The sequence below is a fragment of the Arvicanthis niloticus genome, chromosome 21, assembly GCF_011762505.2.
Source record: "Arvicanthis niloticus isolate mArvNil1 chromosome 21, mArvNil1.pat.X, whole genome shotgun sequence".
In the NCBI taxonomy this organism is placed as follows: Eukaryota; Metazoa; Chordata; class Mammalia; order Rodentia; family Muridae; genus Arvicanthis; species Arvicanthis niloticus.
Genome location: NC_047678.1, coordinates 22,288,386 through 22,303,203, shown reverse-complemented (window position 1 = coordinate 22,303,203; position 14,818 = coordinate 22,288,386). Strand labels below are relative to the sequence as shown.

The following is a 14,818-nucleotide window of genomic DNA, read 5'->3' as shown; positions in this document are numbered from 1 at the left end:
CACTCAGAAGAAGGCCCGAGAGAACGAATGGGCTTATGTGACATGGAAAGCAGAGTGACCATTTCGGGCAACTGGAAGGCAGTGTGCTTTGAGCGAGGAACACTATGACCCGGTGCGCATTTCAAAATTTACACTCTGATAGTAGATAAGGGAGGTGCAGAAGAAATGTGGGAGAACTGAGAGGGCCTTGTGGTGAGTCAGGTGAAGTGGTGAGGGCTGGACGAGCCATTCTGAAGCTGTGGGGAGACAGAATAGAAATAAGGAAGTGGCCCTGACTGGCTCCAATAAGCACTCCTGTCTTGGAGGACTCTGAAGATGGGATTCCTAGGGTTCAGCTGGTGACTAATCAGAGTGTCGAGGGACTCTAGTGCCGAGCTTTAGTCCCAGCATTTGTCAAGCAAAGAATGAAGGGAGCTCAGTCATAGGAGGGGTAGGTAGGCAGCTAGGGAGCAGGTGACTGAGCTCAGAGAAAAGAGGGGCACTTTGGAAAAGCTTAGCTGGAGTAATGTGGAGTGATGCCAGGATGAAGATGTGGATTTGGTTTGCAAAGAGCGAAGACTTCTGCAAGTTGACATCCAGAAGCTGGAGTCAGAAGACAAGAGGAAGCCGCAGTTCAAACAGAAGAGGCTATCTCTAGAACAAGAGGTTCTGAACCGTGTGTGAGGCCTAGATAGTTGCTCTCTTGATCAAGCCTCACCCTTTTTTACCTGAGGTTGCTTTCTGAAAGACAGCCTTGGGACCCCCTGGGATGCCCCTGCACAACATCTTTTTAAAAGTCTTACTCCACCCCTAGCACAGAGTACACACTCACAGGATGTATTTATTGAGAGTGGGAGAGTGGCTTGTTGTAGCTGAGGCAAGCCTGCTTGCTCTAAAAGTGGGGCAAGCAATAGTGGCATTGATCAATGGGAGTTTGTGTGCTGAGTCTCCCTGGCCTGAAGCAAACAAAGATGTTTAAGACGTGCATGGACCAAAATGGGTTTTCACAGATAGTATAATGCAGCAAGGTGTGCAGGCTCACTTAGAGCACATCTGAGACAGGACCTGTACTAGCTGTGTGTCAGCTTGCAGAGAACGGATGTGTATCCCTGGAGAGATGGGTGGAGAATTCTTGAACATCATTTGCAAGACTTCAGTAAAAAGGCTTCACGAATTCCACCCTGTCACAAGTGTGCATGGACGCCATGCTTTAGCTCAGGCCTAATGGGCTTTATATAGTAGAGTACTGATTTTCTTTCATGTTTTAATAGAATCTGGTTTAATATTTGCTTTCTGCTCTAGCCGCTTGCTGTTGACTGATTCAACACAGAATCCTTCCCTGGTGCCCTCCGACCCTGTTGTTATTCCCTCATTTTGTGTGTTGGCAATTGATTCCTGTCTCCAGCATGAACCACTCTACACATGTCTTCGTTCAGCTGATGATGGTCACGTGTGTGGATTCTGAATGCATTACTGCCGGGAGCGGCTGCTCCAGCCGACCTGTTCTTCAGAAGGGGGGCTTCCGGGCAGGATTCATTTCCATCCGTTAAGCATTGACAATATGCAAGGCTCAGGCTTGGGAACTTGAGGCTATGATCAATCCTGTTGGCGGGAAGGAGGTTGTCCAACATAATCTAAAAATGCTGGCACTGTGGCCATTAATTCAGCAACATTTTGCTTTCCTACAGGGTACAGGTTTTCCAGAGTTATATAGCAAGACATTGACATTTCTTTGTTTTGAATCATGAGTAGCCATGGCCATCCCAGTGAGCCTGCTTGGTTTGGGGGAAGCAGGAATTAAGAGCATGGCTCTGCATAGGAACATGAACTTTGGAAACAGGCAGGTCTGGGCCTCCAGTTCTGACTTTGGTTCCTGTAAACCACATGACCAATGGCTAGCTTCTCTGTAAGCATTAGTCTCCTTAAGCATTTGAGATGATTACTGCATCATCCCGGTAGGTTCCTTGGAGAGAGAGAGACAGTTAAATAAAGCAGCTAGCTAGCTGCTCGAAAGCACATCCATATGCTTTCTTGGGTGATTGAGTCAAAGATGGTGGCTCTATGAACCTCTCCTACCCAGTGCTGCCTCTCGTCTACAGTTATCAAGTTTGGTGCAGTGTGACTACTCATGTCTGCAGCTGCTCTGGCAGCCTGTGCTATAGAGAAACAACCCTGAACCACATACATGCACATGAGTCCTGAGATGTACAGAATTTTGTATAGGATTCTATGATCTGTAAGGGATTTGAGGCAGATTTGATCATATGTCATTCAACTCTAGTCCAAAGAAGAAAAGGAAAGAAATTCAGTGGCTGCCTTAGATACACACATATTAACCATAGTCATGGAAGATGGGACTTGGTCCTAAAAGCAAAAATACCTGAACTCACATGTCTAAACGTTTCTCTCCTTTGGCATAACCAATCAAAAGAAAGCAAGTCAGAGCAGGAATACAGGAAATGGGATTTGGGAACAGGTTGTCCTCCTTATGTTACCTCTATGACGGATTTGAACATGGAGCATTGAGTTTGAGGAGCAGAGTAGGTATGCTGAGGTTGGGTAGGCACCGAAAGCAGCCTAGAGATTTGCTGATCAAGAAGCTGTCTCCCAGCCTCACTGGACTTTTCTTTGTCTCCCTGCAGGTGTCCCATCGGGTCCTCGAAATGTCATCTCCATCGTGAATGAGACATCTATCATTCTAGAGTGGCATCCTCCAAGAGAGACCGGTGGAAGAGATGATGTGACATACAACATCATCTGCAAGAAGTGTCGAGCAGATCGCCGCAGCTGCTCCCGCTGCGATGACAATGTGGAGTTTGTACCCAGGCAGCTGGGATTGACTGAGTGTCGTGTCTCCATCAGCAGCCTATGGGCCCACACCCCGTACACCTTTGATATCCAGGCCATCAATGGAGTCTCTAGCAAGAGTCCGTTCCCCCCACAGCATGTCTCTGTCAACATCACCACAAACCAAGCTGGTGAGTCTGGAGGTTTTTATGTGTATGTCTGTCTTTGTGGCTGGCTTTTCATCCATCTCTATGTAGGGTCATAGGCAAAGCCACACCCATCCTGCCAACCTGCCTTTAGGCCTTCTTATAGGAGTAAAGGTTTCAGATGATGGATATTTGTGGCTGCTGAGAAAACTTATGTCATCTTTCAACTTTGTGAGTGAGCTGGAAACTAGGGAATTTTCTTGTGTCCAGCATCAAAGCAGATATGTGAATCTAAGCTGGAGTGGGACCTGGTACTCTGGATCCAGCCAGGCCTCCATAAGTGCTACTGGAGAAATGGACCAAGGGATGCTGATTAGATAGATGGGTGTATGGATACAATGGAAAGAAAATGGATGGATGAGTGAGTTAGATGTATGAACAGATAGAAAGATGGGTAGATAGAGGGACGAGTGGTGGAAGTGTTACAAATCCTTGAGAACAAGAATACCAATTCTGCTTTCATAGAAAACCCAATGAAACAAGCGTCATTCTCAATTAAGCTTTTGTTTCTCAAGATTTTAGCCTTCTCAGATGCATGCTGCAGTGCTACGGAGTCCTAGGACAGACAATAACAGAAGACGCCTAGGACCCTGAGTATCTCTGCAGTGGGCATAGATCAGAACACGTCTTTCTGCCCCGTGTTCATCTCTCACACTTCCCATCTTTCCCCATTACTGCTTTTTATACCTCTTAGAGCAATCCATTCCCTTTTATGTCCGTTTAACCAGTCCATTCATGCACTAACTCATTTATTTACTCATTCATTATTAAGAGACGGTTATTTAGAATCCACTCTGTGCCGTGGTGTGGACCAGACGCTGTGAGATACACAGTGATGCTTGGCCACAATTGTTCCTCCCCTGAAACTCATTAATGGAAATATTTACAAGACACAGACCTAAAGCGCAGAATTGAAAGGTGCTGAGCTCTAGGCGTAGTGTGCTGTACACTGGCAGTAAATTATAAGTAATTAAAGAGAAAGAAACGCGTGTCCTCTGTGTGAGTGAGCAAGACTTGGAGGGAGGGAATATCACGTCCACAGGTGATGGGAGTCATCAGAGTGGACTGTGATCTTATGTGTAATTATAGATCTTTTAATAAAAATTTTATAAGGATAACATGTTACCAGAATAGCAGAAACCGAGTATTTTCCTTTGCTTGCTTTCCTGTTCTGTTTCCCCCTCTTGACCTCCTTCTTCTTACTCCATCCTTTCCCACTTTAAACATCCCATTGTCAGACTTGTTCCTCCTCTTTTAATATCAGGCATTTTTGATGGCAGATGATTCTTGGGTTAAAGCTGTCAGAACTGAGAAGGAAAAAAAAAGTGTTATGGGAAAGCGTGGCTGTCCAGATGGCTGTGCTTGTCGCTCTGTGTGTGTGTGTGTGTGTGTGTGTGTGTTCATGTGGTGTGTTTGTATGTATGTGCCTGGTCACGTGTTTACATGCATCCCTGTATAGTGAGAAAATAAGAGTGGAAGTGTAGAAGCCTCCAGCTGGTGACCACAGCCTGGTGCCATGGAGATAAAGGTTGTGAAGCGTCTGTCTAACCTAAAGAAAATGGAAGGGCAATTTGTGCATTCTGTTGAGCATGTAACAAACATGGGCAGTCTTTGTTAGCAAGTGTTTCCCTTGGAGAGTTGAGGCAGAAAACTGGCTGAAATATTTTAGTGTCCCAGCTTCTGGGAATAACAATCCTGCCAGGCTGTCATGTTACTCTGGGCTTGGCTGTCTTTTCTCCCTCTCTAAGCATGTGCGAATAAACCTGCCACTTATATCAGCTTGCTTGTATTTCCTCCCCTCCCTTCCCTTACTCCACTATTCCCGAACCTGCCCATCTGTTTGTCTTGCCATCTGCACCTTCCAGGGCTTCAGTGAGCAAAGGGACCAGGGCTCCTCAAAGCATCCCCACATTTCCAACATTCAAAATATTTATTTTCACCCCCACTCATTTACACCTGTGCAAACACATTTCTCACACCCTTTGTTCTCTAAGAGATCCTTTATTCTTAACCTTCCTCTGTTTTATACCCCGAGATAACCTTCCAATATATAATTTTTTTTGATTACTCTGAAGCTTTGATATCACAAAGTTTATAGTCAGCCAGAGAGCAATACAATAGCTTCGTGGTAGTAAGCGGTTCTTATAAAGCAAATATCAAGTTGGCTAGTGGCACCTAATCTGTGGGCTGTGGAATACCAAGGAATGGTGTCTATAACACTAAGTTAGTGATTACACACCTGAGTACAAGTCAGCCAACTGCATCAGTTTTTTTTTGTTTGTTTGTTTGTTTTGTTTTGTTATTTTTTTAAATATGGGAATGACCAAAACAAACACTTGAGCCCATGCCTTTGTAAGGACAATTTAGAAATGTGAGCAGAAGCTATTCATTTTAACGTAGTTAGGAGACTAAACAGTAGGCATTCTGAAAACCCAGTGTCAGAGATGGAGTGGGGAGACCGGTGTGTAACCAAAAGTCATGGCGTGTCTACTTTTCTCAGAACACCACTGAGCTCATCCAGTGTTGGAGATTGGCAGGTTAGCCCTCCTCCCCTAACTTCACAGTGTGACTCATGTAAATGTCTGTGGTCACCACTGTCCTAATCGGATGACAGGCCAAAACTCTGACCTAGAGAAGTCATGAAATCAATCACTAAGTTAGGCTGTAAGTATTACTTGAACTAGCAACTACTTGAACTGTGGACTCTTTGCATATTATTGGCTGGGTCCTCATGGAGAAACAAAGTAAACGCTATCAGGGATACCCCATGTGTATGTTTTTCACATTCACAAAGAATTGAGGAATGGATAGCCTCATTTAATCCTTATAATTACCCAGTAATTGCTTATCTTTCAGATAAGGGAGCAGAGGGTTGTGGGGATTTGGAGAGTTTAAGATAGAAAGGTATATAAACACTTACTACAGTCTTATCTCTTGGTTTCAACCTTCTTACATCTTATCCTAAAAGGAGACAGTTCCTCTGATCTTCCCATTTAATAGTTCATAACAGTAGACTTTTGTGGTTCCCAAGAAATGAAATTCTGTAATTATCTTTGCACCATTGAATGTAGGCCCATATTTCTTCACTTAGACATGGGGTCAACCATAAATCAGAGTCTATGTCTTCCATTAAAACCTCACTCATGACACTCCCAGGACCTTGTTTCCCTTGACTAATATTGTGAGATGACTGTCACCCAGGATGCAGTCAGGGGCAAAATTGTTCTGCTACCTCTGAGCACCTCAGGTGTGTCCACCCTTAGCAAGCTCTTTGCAGAGGTCTGACTCAGATGAAGAAACTAGGTTTGGAGTGTTTTTTAATTTTCTCAACATCTTTCCACCAGAAAATAATGTCCACGAATTTCAAACTCAGGTTTGTGACCATTTTATCCTCAAACCTATCAAAAATCACATTATGGTGGGACATATAACCTATAAACTCTCTCTAAACTATTGCCATCTAGCTGGGCCACTTTAGCTGTCAAAAAATGTCCATCATCTCTAGTCAGGGTTGGTCATGAATTATGCAAGCTCAGTTTTACGTGAGGTCTGGAGGGATGTACCCTCTCCCTAAATACATCGGCCATGACTTTAAAGTAGCCTGGGTTAGGCAAAACTCTCTCTGTTCTCATGACCAATCTGCAGTGAGGCTGTTATCACCATAACCCATCTCAGTCACTTTCTGGCCTCTGGCCTCAGATTATTCCAAAGGCTGGATCATCTGTCTGTCATCAAGAATTAAGTGAATGATAAACTTCATGTCTCCTTCTGCTGGCTAGACCCACAGCATCAGAACCAGGGAAAGGAGCCACAGAGATCTTGGGAGTGAGAAGATGACTTTCACTAAGGCCTGTCTTAAGGTAATACAAGCCTGAGGAGACAAACTCTAAATCCTGAAGGCCAGAGAATAGAGGAGAGAAACCAGTCAGGGTAGGTGAAGGGCAGTAGGGACTGGTGGAGACTTCAGGGATCTGCAGGACACAGATAAAGCCACCACCCTGTTCCAATAAGTGCTAATGTTCCTGTCCCTGTCTGATTTTATAAGCCCAAAATATGGATCTAAAATGTTGACAACTGATTGGAAAACAAATCCAATTCTGGATTTGGCCTGCTGGCTATGGCTGTTATCCTCTCATTCTGAAGGCAAATCCGATTTCCCCAAGCCTTAACATGAGCTATGTTGTTTGAGTCTCATTTCACTTGGGGCAAGCATCTCCCTCACCTTCCGGGTTCATGGAGGGAGGGGGTCCTGGGTTAAAGTCTGTGTTCCTTACATGACTCATGCAAATTCATTTAACTGTCAACACCCCCCAGTTCTCACCTGTGAAATGAAAACCAGGACAACCTGCTTCCTAGCACCATAGTGACACGAAAATAAGACAAAAGACAGAAACTCACTCTAAATCCTGCTATGGCATGGTAGATTAGCATCGTTTCTTTCTTTCTTTTCTTTTCTCTTTGAGACAGAGTTTCTCTGTGTAGCCCTGGCTGTCCTGGAACTCACTCTGTAGACCAGGCTGGCCTCGAACTCAAAAATCCACCTGCCTCTGCCTCCCAAGTGCTGGGATTAAAGGCGTGCGCCACCACTGCCCAGCTAGCATCATTTCTGAGAATACGTCCTGATCAAATTGCTGGACTTTCCTTCCTCACATGTTTCCTTCTAAGGCTTCTGAGTATCTTTGTTTTGGATTGATGCTATCTGCATCCATCTGCCCATGGTGACTTGACTGGAATAAGCATTAGAAAGGAAGGGACCAGGTCAGTATCAGTAAACTAATAATAGGGAAAGGGAGACTCATGGGTGCCCAGTACCCAGCTCAGGATCTACCTGCCTCTCAGAGACACACTCTGCCTCAGAAAAACAAACAAACAAACAAACAAACAAACACTGTGATAGAGAAGAGCTACTGCCTCCTTTACTCAGATGACTTTATCAGCTAGACTTATAGGTGACATTTCTATTGCATACAATTCATGTATGGACTGCTGAGACTCTGCATGTGAAATTCCATCTGTCATGTCCAAAACACAGACACAATCTATTATATAGAGTTGTGTAGAATAAAATAAATGTGCTGTTTCTGTTAACAGTCATCAGCCCCTACAGTTTGTCCATTTTTGAACTTCTTGGGCAATTAAAATCACTCAGAAGCACCACTTTTCCTACAAAAGAATTACCTAGAACATCAATGCCTTTGAATCCATCACCTAATTTGCATTATTCCTTGGTTAAATATAGTATTTGCATGCATAAAGAATAATCTTTGAATATGAAAAGGAATTTATGATATTGCAATATATTGAGCTCTTTGGAGGAAAGATATTATGTAAATCTCAAAATTAAATATTAAAACAATATTACACGCTGCCTGTGAAAATGTAGAGTGCTAAGATCCCATATGCTGGAGCCGGTTCATTTTTAAAGGCTGGTCTCATTGGAAAAGAGTGGATGAGAATGGCTCTAGAGTAGAGAAAAGATTGAGTCAGGGCTTTAAAAACACTGGAATGACTTTAAAGAAAACCTTGAAAGAAGTAGATAAAGGAAAAGTTTTTTTAAACCTAACAGAAATGAAATTTTCTCTGTTCTTAATTCGATTTCATAGTTCATTTTATTGCTGTTTTTGTTGTTGCTGTTGCTGACTTCAGGAAGGTTCAGATTGTTTCTTAAGCTCTGCCATTGAGAAGAAACTTGCAGGTGGCCTGAGAAAGATGTTGACCTCAGAAAGGCCATTTGCAGGCACTGGCATGGGAGCGAGGTCAGCAGGCAGCACTGCTGATGACCCAGGTTGTGGGTGTCCACCCTCAGCAGCTTTGGGGTTTCCCTTTGCATGGATAGCTCTGAGGAAAACTAGGCTTTCTCACCTACTACCAGCTTCCTTGGAAAAGAGCCACAGAGTACTAGGCACGGTGAGCTTTGGCAAATACATGCTAGAGAGCTTTAGTCCCCACAGATTGCAATTCATACATGTGTTAGGCTGGAGGGAATGGGGCAACTGGATGTGTCTTGGAAATACAGATCAGCCAGATGACCAGGTATCTTCCTCTCCTGTGGCTGCTGAGAGGACTTAGAGAATTGATGCTTAGGGTAATGCTGTGGTCAGAACAGAAGGAGATTCAGCTGCCTGTACAAGGCTGGTTGGTCTATTTGAACACGTGACCTTTGGAAATACAGCCATTTAACAGAATCTCTGTGACAGTTACCTGGTGTTGGCTCAAAGCTCGCCCATGTCTTACCCATTCTCCTTTATTCCCTTTCTCAGCAAATGCACTGATACCCTCAGTCAATTATACATCATTCAGACACAAGGAACAGCAGGAAAGTAAATGGACAAAGATCTGTGTCTTTATGGAGGTTGGAGTCTACATCACCCACTAAGAGCAGACTGAGAGGCCCAGGACAACCACAAGTAGATTGGTGATACTACTTTAACTTGAGGATCTGAGCCCCTCAACTGGGTTCTTGGTCCTTGCTTGAGACTTAGAATATAAAACATGCCAATTCCAGAGAACACTTCAGTTTCTGGTTTCAGTAGCTCTTCAGTGACCATGCTGCATGGGATAGCTTACTGTGGGCTAACTGGAATAGTTTGAGCTCCATGTTGGGTAGGCCACACAAAGATTGGGTTTCAGAGAATCTTCATTTCTGGTTCTGAGTTGTAGCTAGTGATGCTGAGAGCTGAGACTGGTTCCACCATGGATCACTGACTTAGAGTGTCACCAGGAACCTGGGAACTTGTTTGTTCATCTTTCTCCATCTTGGGTCAAGTGCTATGAGTATACGGCTTGGGTGGTAACAGTGTGGCTGTTTACGGTGTGATGGTACAAAGTCTGCATGAGCTTGTTACAATCCTCAGCTGTAGAAGAAATGTAAGATAGTTTCTAGAACTGCTACCATTGGCATTGTGACCTTGGCAAAGGAGGGTAGGAGCATGGAGAAGGGTTCTGATACATGTCCACTTAACTTCTGCCTGATTTTTCTATTGCTTAAAGACATACCATGACCGAGGCAACTTAAAGAAGAAAGAGTTTACTGGGGTCTTTGGAGCTATGACCATCATGGCAGGGAACATGGCAGCAGGCAGGCAGGAATGGCACTGGAGTAGTAGCCGAGAGATTACATCCTGATCTACAAGCAGAGGCAGAGAGAACTAACTGGGAAAGTGATGGGCTTTTAAAACCTTCAAGCCCATCCCTCAGTGACACACCTCCTCCAAGGAGGCCACACCTTTTAATCCTTCTCAACCGTTACACCAACCAGGGACCCAGTATTCAAATATATGAGCCTGGCGGGGACATTCTTATCCAAAGCACCACTCCATTCAAGTGGGAAACCCCTCCATCAGCCAACTTTCCAGAAGAGCACACCCTGGATCTATCATGTTGACTCCTGAAGCCCATGTTTAATCTGGATGCTTAAAGCATAGAAAACATCCCACAAATGTTAATAAATAAATGAATAAGGAACATTTCAGTCCTCCAAAATCGCTTTCTGGCATCACCAAATCCTTTAGCTTCAGCTCTTTCAGTGCTTTCTTTATAAGGTATTTCATTCTGGGCTGGATTAGAATTAAGCCTAAACTCCTCTGATACTACTTTACTGCTGAGACATGGGACTTCTTACGTACTGTAGCTTCCCACCTCCCAAGTGGCCCCGAGGGAGCCACTTGACTATGACCTGGCTTGCTCACCCTGCTTCCTGCTGTCTGTTGGTACCACTGGCAGGCACATTGGTAGCTAGCTGGGCTGGCATTCCAGTGCTGTTGTCTGTCCACCTGCATCCCCGCTCCCTGCCTGTCATTTTCACAGCACCATCCATGTTAAACAGGCAGGAGCACGAGGGGTTTTTGAATACAGCAATTAACAAAACAGTAATCAAGCTAAGTGTTTAATTTCAGAAAATTAACATCTTCTCAGAGCGGATGTGAAAGACTGGGGGAAAAGGCACAGCAAGTGTTCTAGGTAAATAAAGGCAAAGATGGACCACAAATATTTTATCAGGAAATGGGGGATCCATCAGCACCCCAGGCTGTGGGATCAGTGTCTACTTAACTGTAGGATGGTAGGTTATAGCATTGACCCCTAAGATTTTAAAGCATGAATTTCTTTCTTTCCCTTTTTCTTCTTTATTTTTTCTTCTAGGACATAAGGGGACACACACACACACACACACACACACACACACACACACACACACAATGTTAATATTCTCCTGGTGGATCCTGCAGGAGAGGGACCATGTCTCATTCCTCCAGGCAACTCCCATTCCTGAGCACTGTGTCTTCTGCTTCAGTCTCCTGGGTGGCCTTCGATCATATCCACAGACACTGCCTCATAAGCCAGTGGCACTGTTCTTTACAGGATGTGTACAGGGATGCTTGTAAAGGAGCAGGCATGCAGGGAGCTGGGTGGAGACCTGGACAGCAAAGTTCTCTTGGTGTCTGTTCCCTCATCTGGTAGGTGGGAACGAGTGCTGAGACTAAAGATGGGGACAGCAAGGGAAGTGTCTGTGTATGAAGAATGCTGTGAGGTCTGGGGTAGGCTTGAGGCTTTGTGATGAGATGCGACAGTTAATAGGGAGAGCGGAGGAGCTCTGGGGGGGGGGGGGCGGTTACACTGAGCTCAGCACTGCCTCCAGAAGCCCCTCCAACGGTGTACTCAAAGGGCTGCAGGCCCTTGGGAGGAGAATGTAATCTGACTTAATGAGCAGCTTTCCTGGAGGGATCTCACAGGCAGCTGACATTGAGAACAAAGATAGCAAAGCCTGAGAATGAGACAATGGCTGGAAACTACCTAGGAGATATCCCAGGGGCTTCCAGAAGCCTTCCGGGATGGGATGGCAGCGCCTAGAGAAGATAGGTTCAGTCCTACATGGAGCAAATTGTGGAGGATCTGAGCACCTGTTCAAAGCGTTGTTTATGCAGTTGGAGATTCAGACTTCAGTTTTCCCTCTCAAGTGGGAAATGAGGTCGGTTGCCAAGAGCGCAGGGGATGTATAGTATTGGGGCTGAAGAGTTGAGGGCAGTAGAGCAAACCTGAACAATTATGGAGAATGGGGGATGAAATAAGCAGAGAACTCTGGGTTTCTAGAACATGGTGAGAGCTCATTTGAAGCTGATAATCACGGATTTACCAAGATCCTCTGCTACTCCTGCCCGCCTTGCCCTTTTGTATGGCCTCTCGGGCAGCACACTTCCTGGATATCAGACCCTACAAGGAGACCATGTATCCGTGTCTGGTTGAGTTTTGACAGTTGTATGATGTGGTAAGAGAAAGATTCCTCTGCCTGAGGGCATGAGTATCTCGAATCTCATTAGTGGTAAGACAGAAGCTATGAAGAATAGTAAGCTGTATGAATCAGAAGGAGGCTGACTTCGTGGGTGGAAATGGCACCAACAGGGCAGATGAAGCCAGGGAGAGTTACATCATCAGAGATGGTGCTGAGGAAGTACAATACTTAGTGTATAATTTTGAAAGTGGAATAACTTTGGGTGAAATAAAGTCCAGGTGCAGACTGTAGACTGAGCAGACATGGGAGAGGTGTGGAGATGAGGGAATGAAGACCAAGTTATTCAAGAGGATACTGGAATGGATTCTCTGGTGAGCAATGCTCGCGGTGGAGTGAAAGACAGAAACAGACATGAATGGGGACGTAATAGAGGGAAGGGAAGGAGTACATGATTGTTTCAAGACCTGGACAATGGTGGTCCAGACATGTAGCACTTCTGTAGAGGATGCAGGGGATGCTGAGAAGTATGTAAGAGAGGCACACACCCCATGTCCTGCCCTTGAGGGATGTATGGGTGTCAGCATAAACTCACCACGTACTAACACTGAGAGAGCTGCAGGGGAGAGGTGCCTCTGAGGAGAGCTGTTCCTTAACGTGGACATAGGAAGAACGTTGTCAGAGGAGGTGGTGGGGGCTGGAGATTTTCCTGGATTCTGAGCAGCTCCTTTGGAGGGTCCAATGGGAATGTGATCCTTGGTGGGATGGTAAAGGCAGGGTTGAGGGAAAAGAGACTGGGGCTTTGTGGGGATGGTGGAATACAAGGAGAAGCTTACGATGCATGCTACAGGAGGGCAGCTAGCTGCAGCGAGTCACCCTGATGAGGAAAGGCAATGGTGGTGGCAGAGGAGTCCCAGCCATTGTGTGGGGGCTCTGCTGAATGTGTCTGGGTGAGTCCTTGGGAGGAACTAGGACATACAACCCACTGTAATGTATCTTTTGTTGCCTTCAGGGCCAGCAGGGCCCACCTGGGTAGGTGGTGGACTTTCTGGTGAAACTTTCTGGCATCCGATATGAGATCAAAGATGCCAGTACTCAGCCTATACCAGGAAAAGCAGGTAGGCCCCCAGGGGTCAGCTGAACAGAGCATGTCAGCTAACCCTAGGTCCTGATGATTCTCATGTGCCTTGACAGTCATCCTGATGCCTGCTGAGGACGAGCAACTCCCCACCCCAAACCCTGACATGCACAACTCCACAGCCTCCCATGCCTCGAGAGTCATACAGCTCAGGTTTTCTGTCATTTCTACAGCAAAGTCTCATTTTCTGAGGTACCTTCTGGTTCCCTTGATGGAGTGAAAGAGATGTGGAGAAATGCTAATCTAGGGGCACCAGGAGCAGAATGCATGGCAGGGCTATTGGCCTCTGCTTTCAGGAGCATTGTTCCCCTTACTTGGATGGATGGGGTTACAGGGAGCTCAGCTCTGAGAACATAAGAGTTCCTGAAGGCAGTGGGTGATATGAGCCTAGCTGCCTCCTACCCTGGGGCAAGGTATCCTCTAGGGATAGTGGAATTGCTGAGCTCCTAAGTGTAGGGACAGGACAGAGGGCCAGCTAGCATCTCCTGGAAAAGAGGCCAGGCTATTTCTGGCTCTGCATTAACTTGCTGGGGACTTAAGGAAGTTGCTGTCTCTCTCCTGCCTTCAGCCAGCTAATCTGTAAATTCTAAGAGTTGACAGAAAATTGAATGACCTGGATGTCCTCTCAGAGCTTAACATTTCTGATTTCCAGATTTGTAGATAAGCAGTTTCCAAACCTGAGCACGCATCGGTTTCGTGTGAAGGTCTGGAAGGGTCCTTAAGCCCAGATTAACTGGGTCCTGGCTCAGCTAGGGTGGGAATCAAATGTCTGCAGTTATTACCAGATCCCAGGTGATGCTGATCTGGGACCACAGTCTGAGAACTCACAGAGTTAGGTAGATGGTTTCAGTGAAGAATATCTCTCACATGCATGAGACAGAGAAGAAGAAATGAGGTTCCTGCATTAAATTCTTATTTTTAAGAAAGACTCCATCCACAGGTTCCAGATGTCCAGGTGCGCACACACACACACACACACACACACACACACACACACACACACACACACACACAAACTTTGGCTTGGAACCAAACCTTTAATGGAAGGAAGAGCCTCTGACTCTGCCTGTGAGTATGAAGCTCACTCAGGTCACTCAACTCTGAAGCCCTCACTTTTACTCATGGAGTTCTACCTCCCCCTTCCCTCCCCCCCCCCCAACTCAGCCAATATCCCACAACAACAAGGAACAAAGGCTGCACACCCAGGGCATCCTCTGACACAAGGTAATTCCAGGTTAGAGAGGAAATTCAAAGGAAGTGTCAGGGTTAACTCCCAGAATAAAACATGAAGCCAATGTTCACAATAGGAGAAAACAATGAGAGAAATAATTAATTCTGCTTTTGTATTCATACCCAGTCTCCAAACTAATTGCTTATTTGTTTAATCTACTTTGACCAGAAGTGTTACTGCACCAAAAGTATTTAATGAGTCAGGTTTCCTAATGTAAAATTTAGGCATCTTTGTGCAGTGGGATGGGTTTTCAT

General features: G+C 45.4%; 1 protein-coding gene across 1 annotated transcript in view; it reads left to right on the top strand.

Moving 5' to 3' along the window:
• Positions 1–14,818, top strand: part of Ephb1 (EPH receptor B1) — a 427,245-nt gene that overhangs the window by 307,499 nt on the left and 104,928 nt on the right. The window contains exon 5 of the mRNA XM_034484387.2: positions 2,622–2,957. Within this exon, the coding sequence (XP_034340278.2) occupies positions 2,622–2,957 (336 nt within the window). The remainder of the gene's footprint in view (positions 1–2,621; positions 2,958–14,818) is intronic.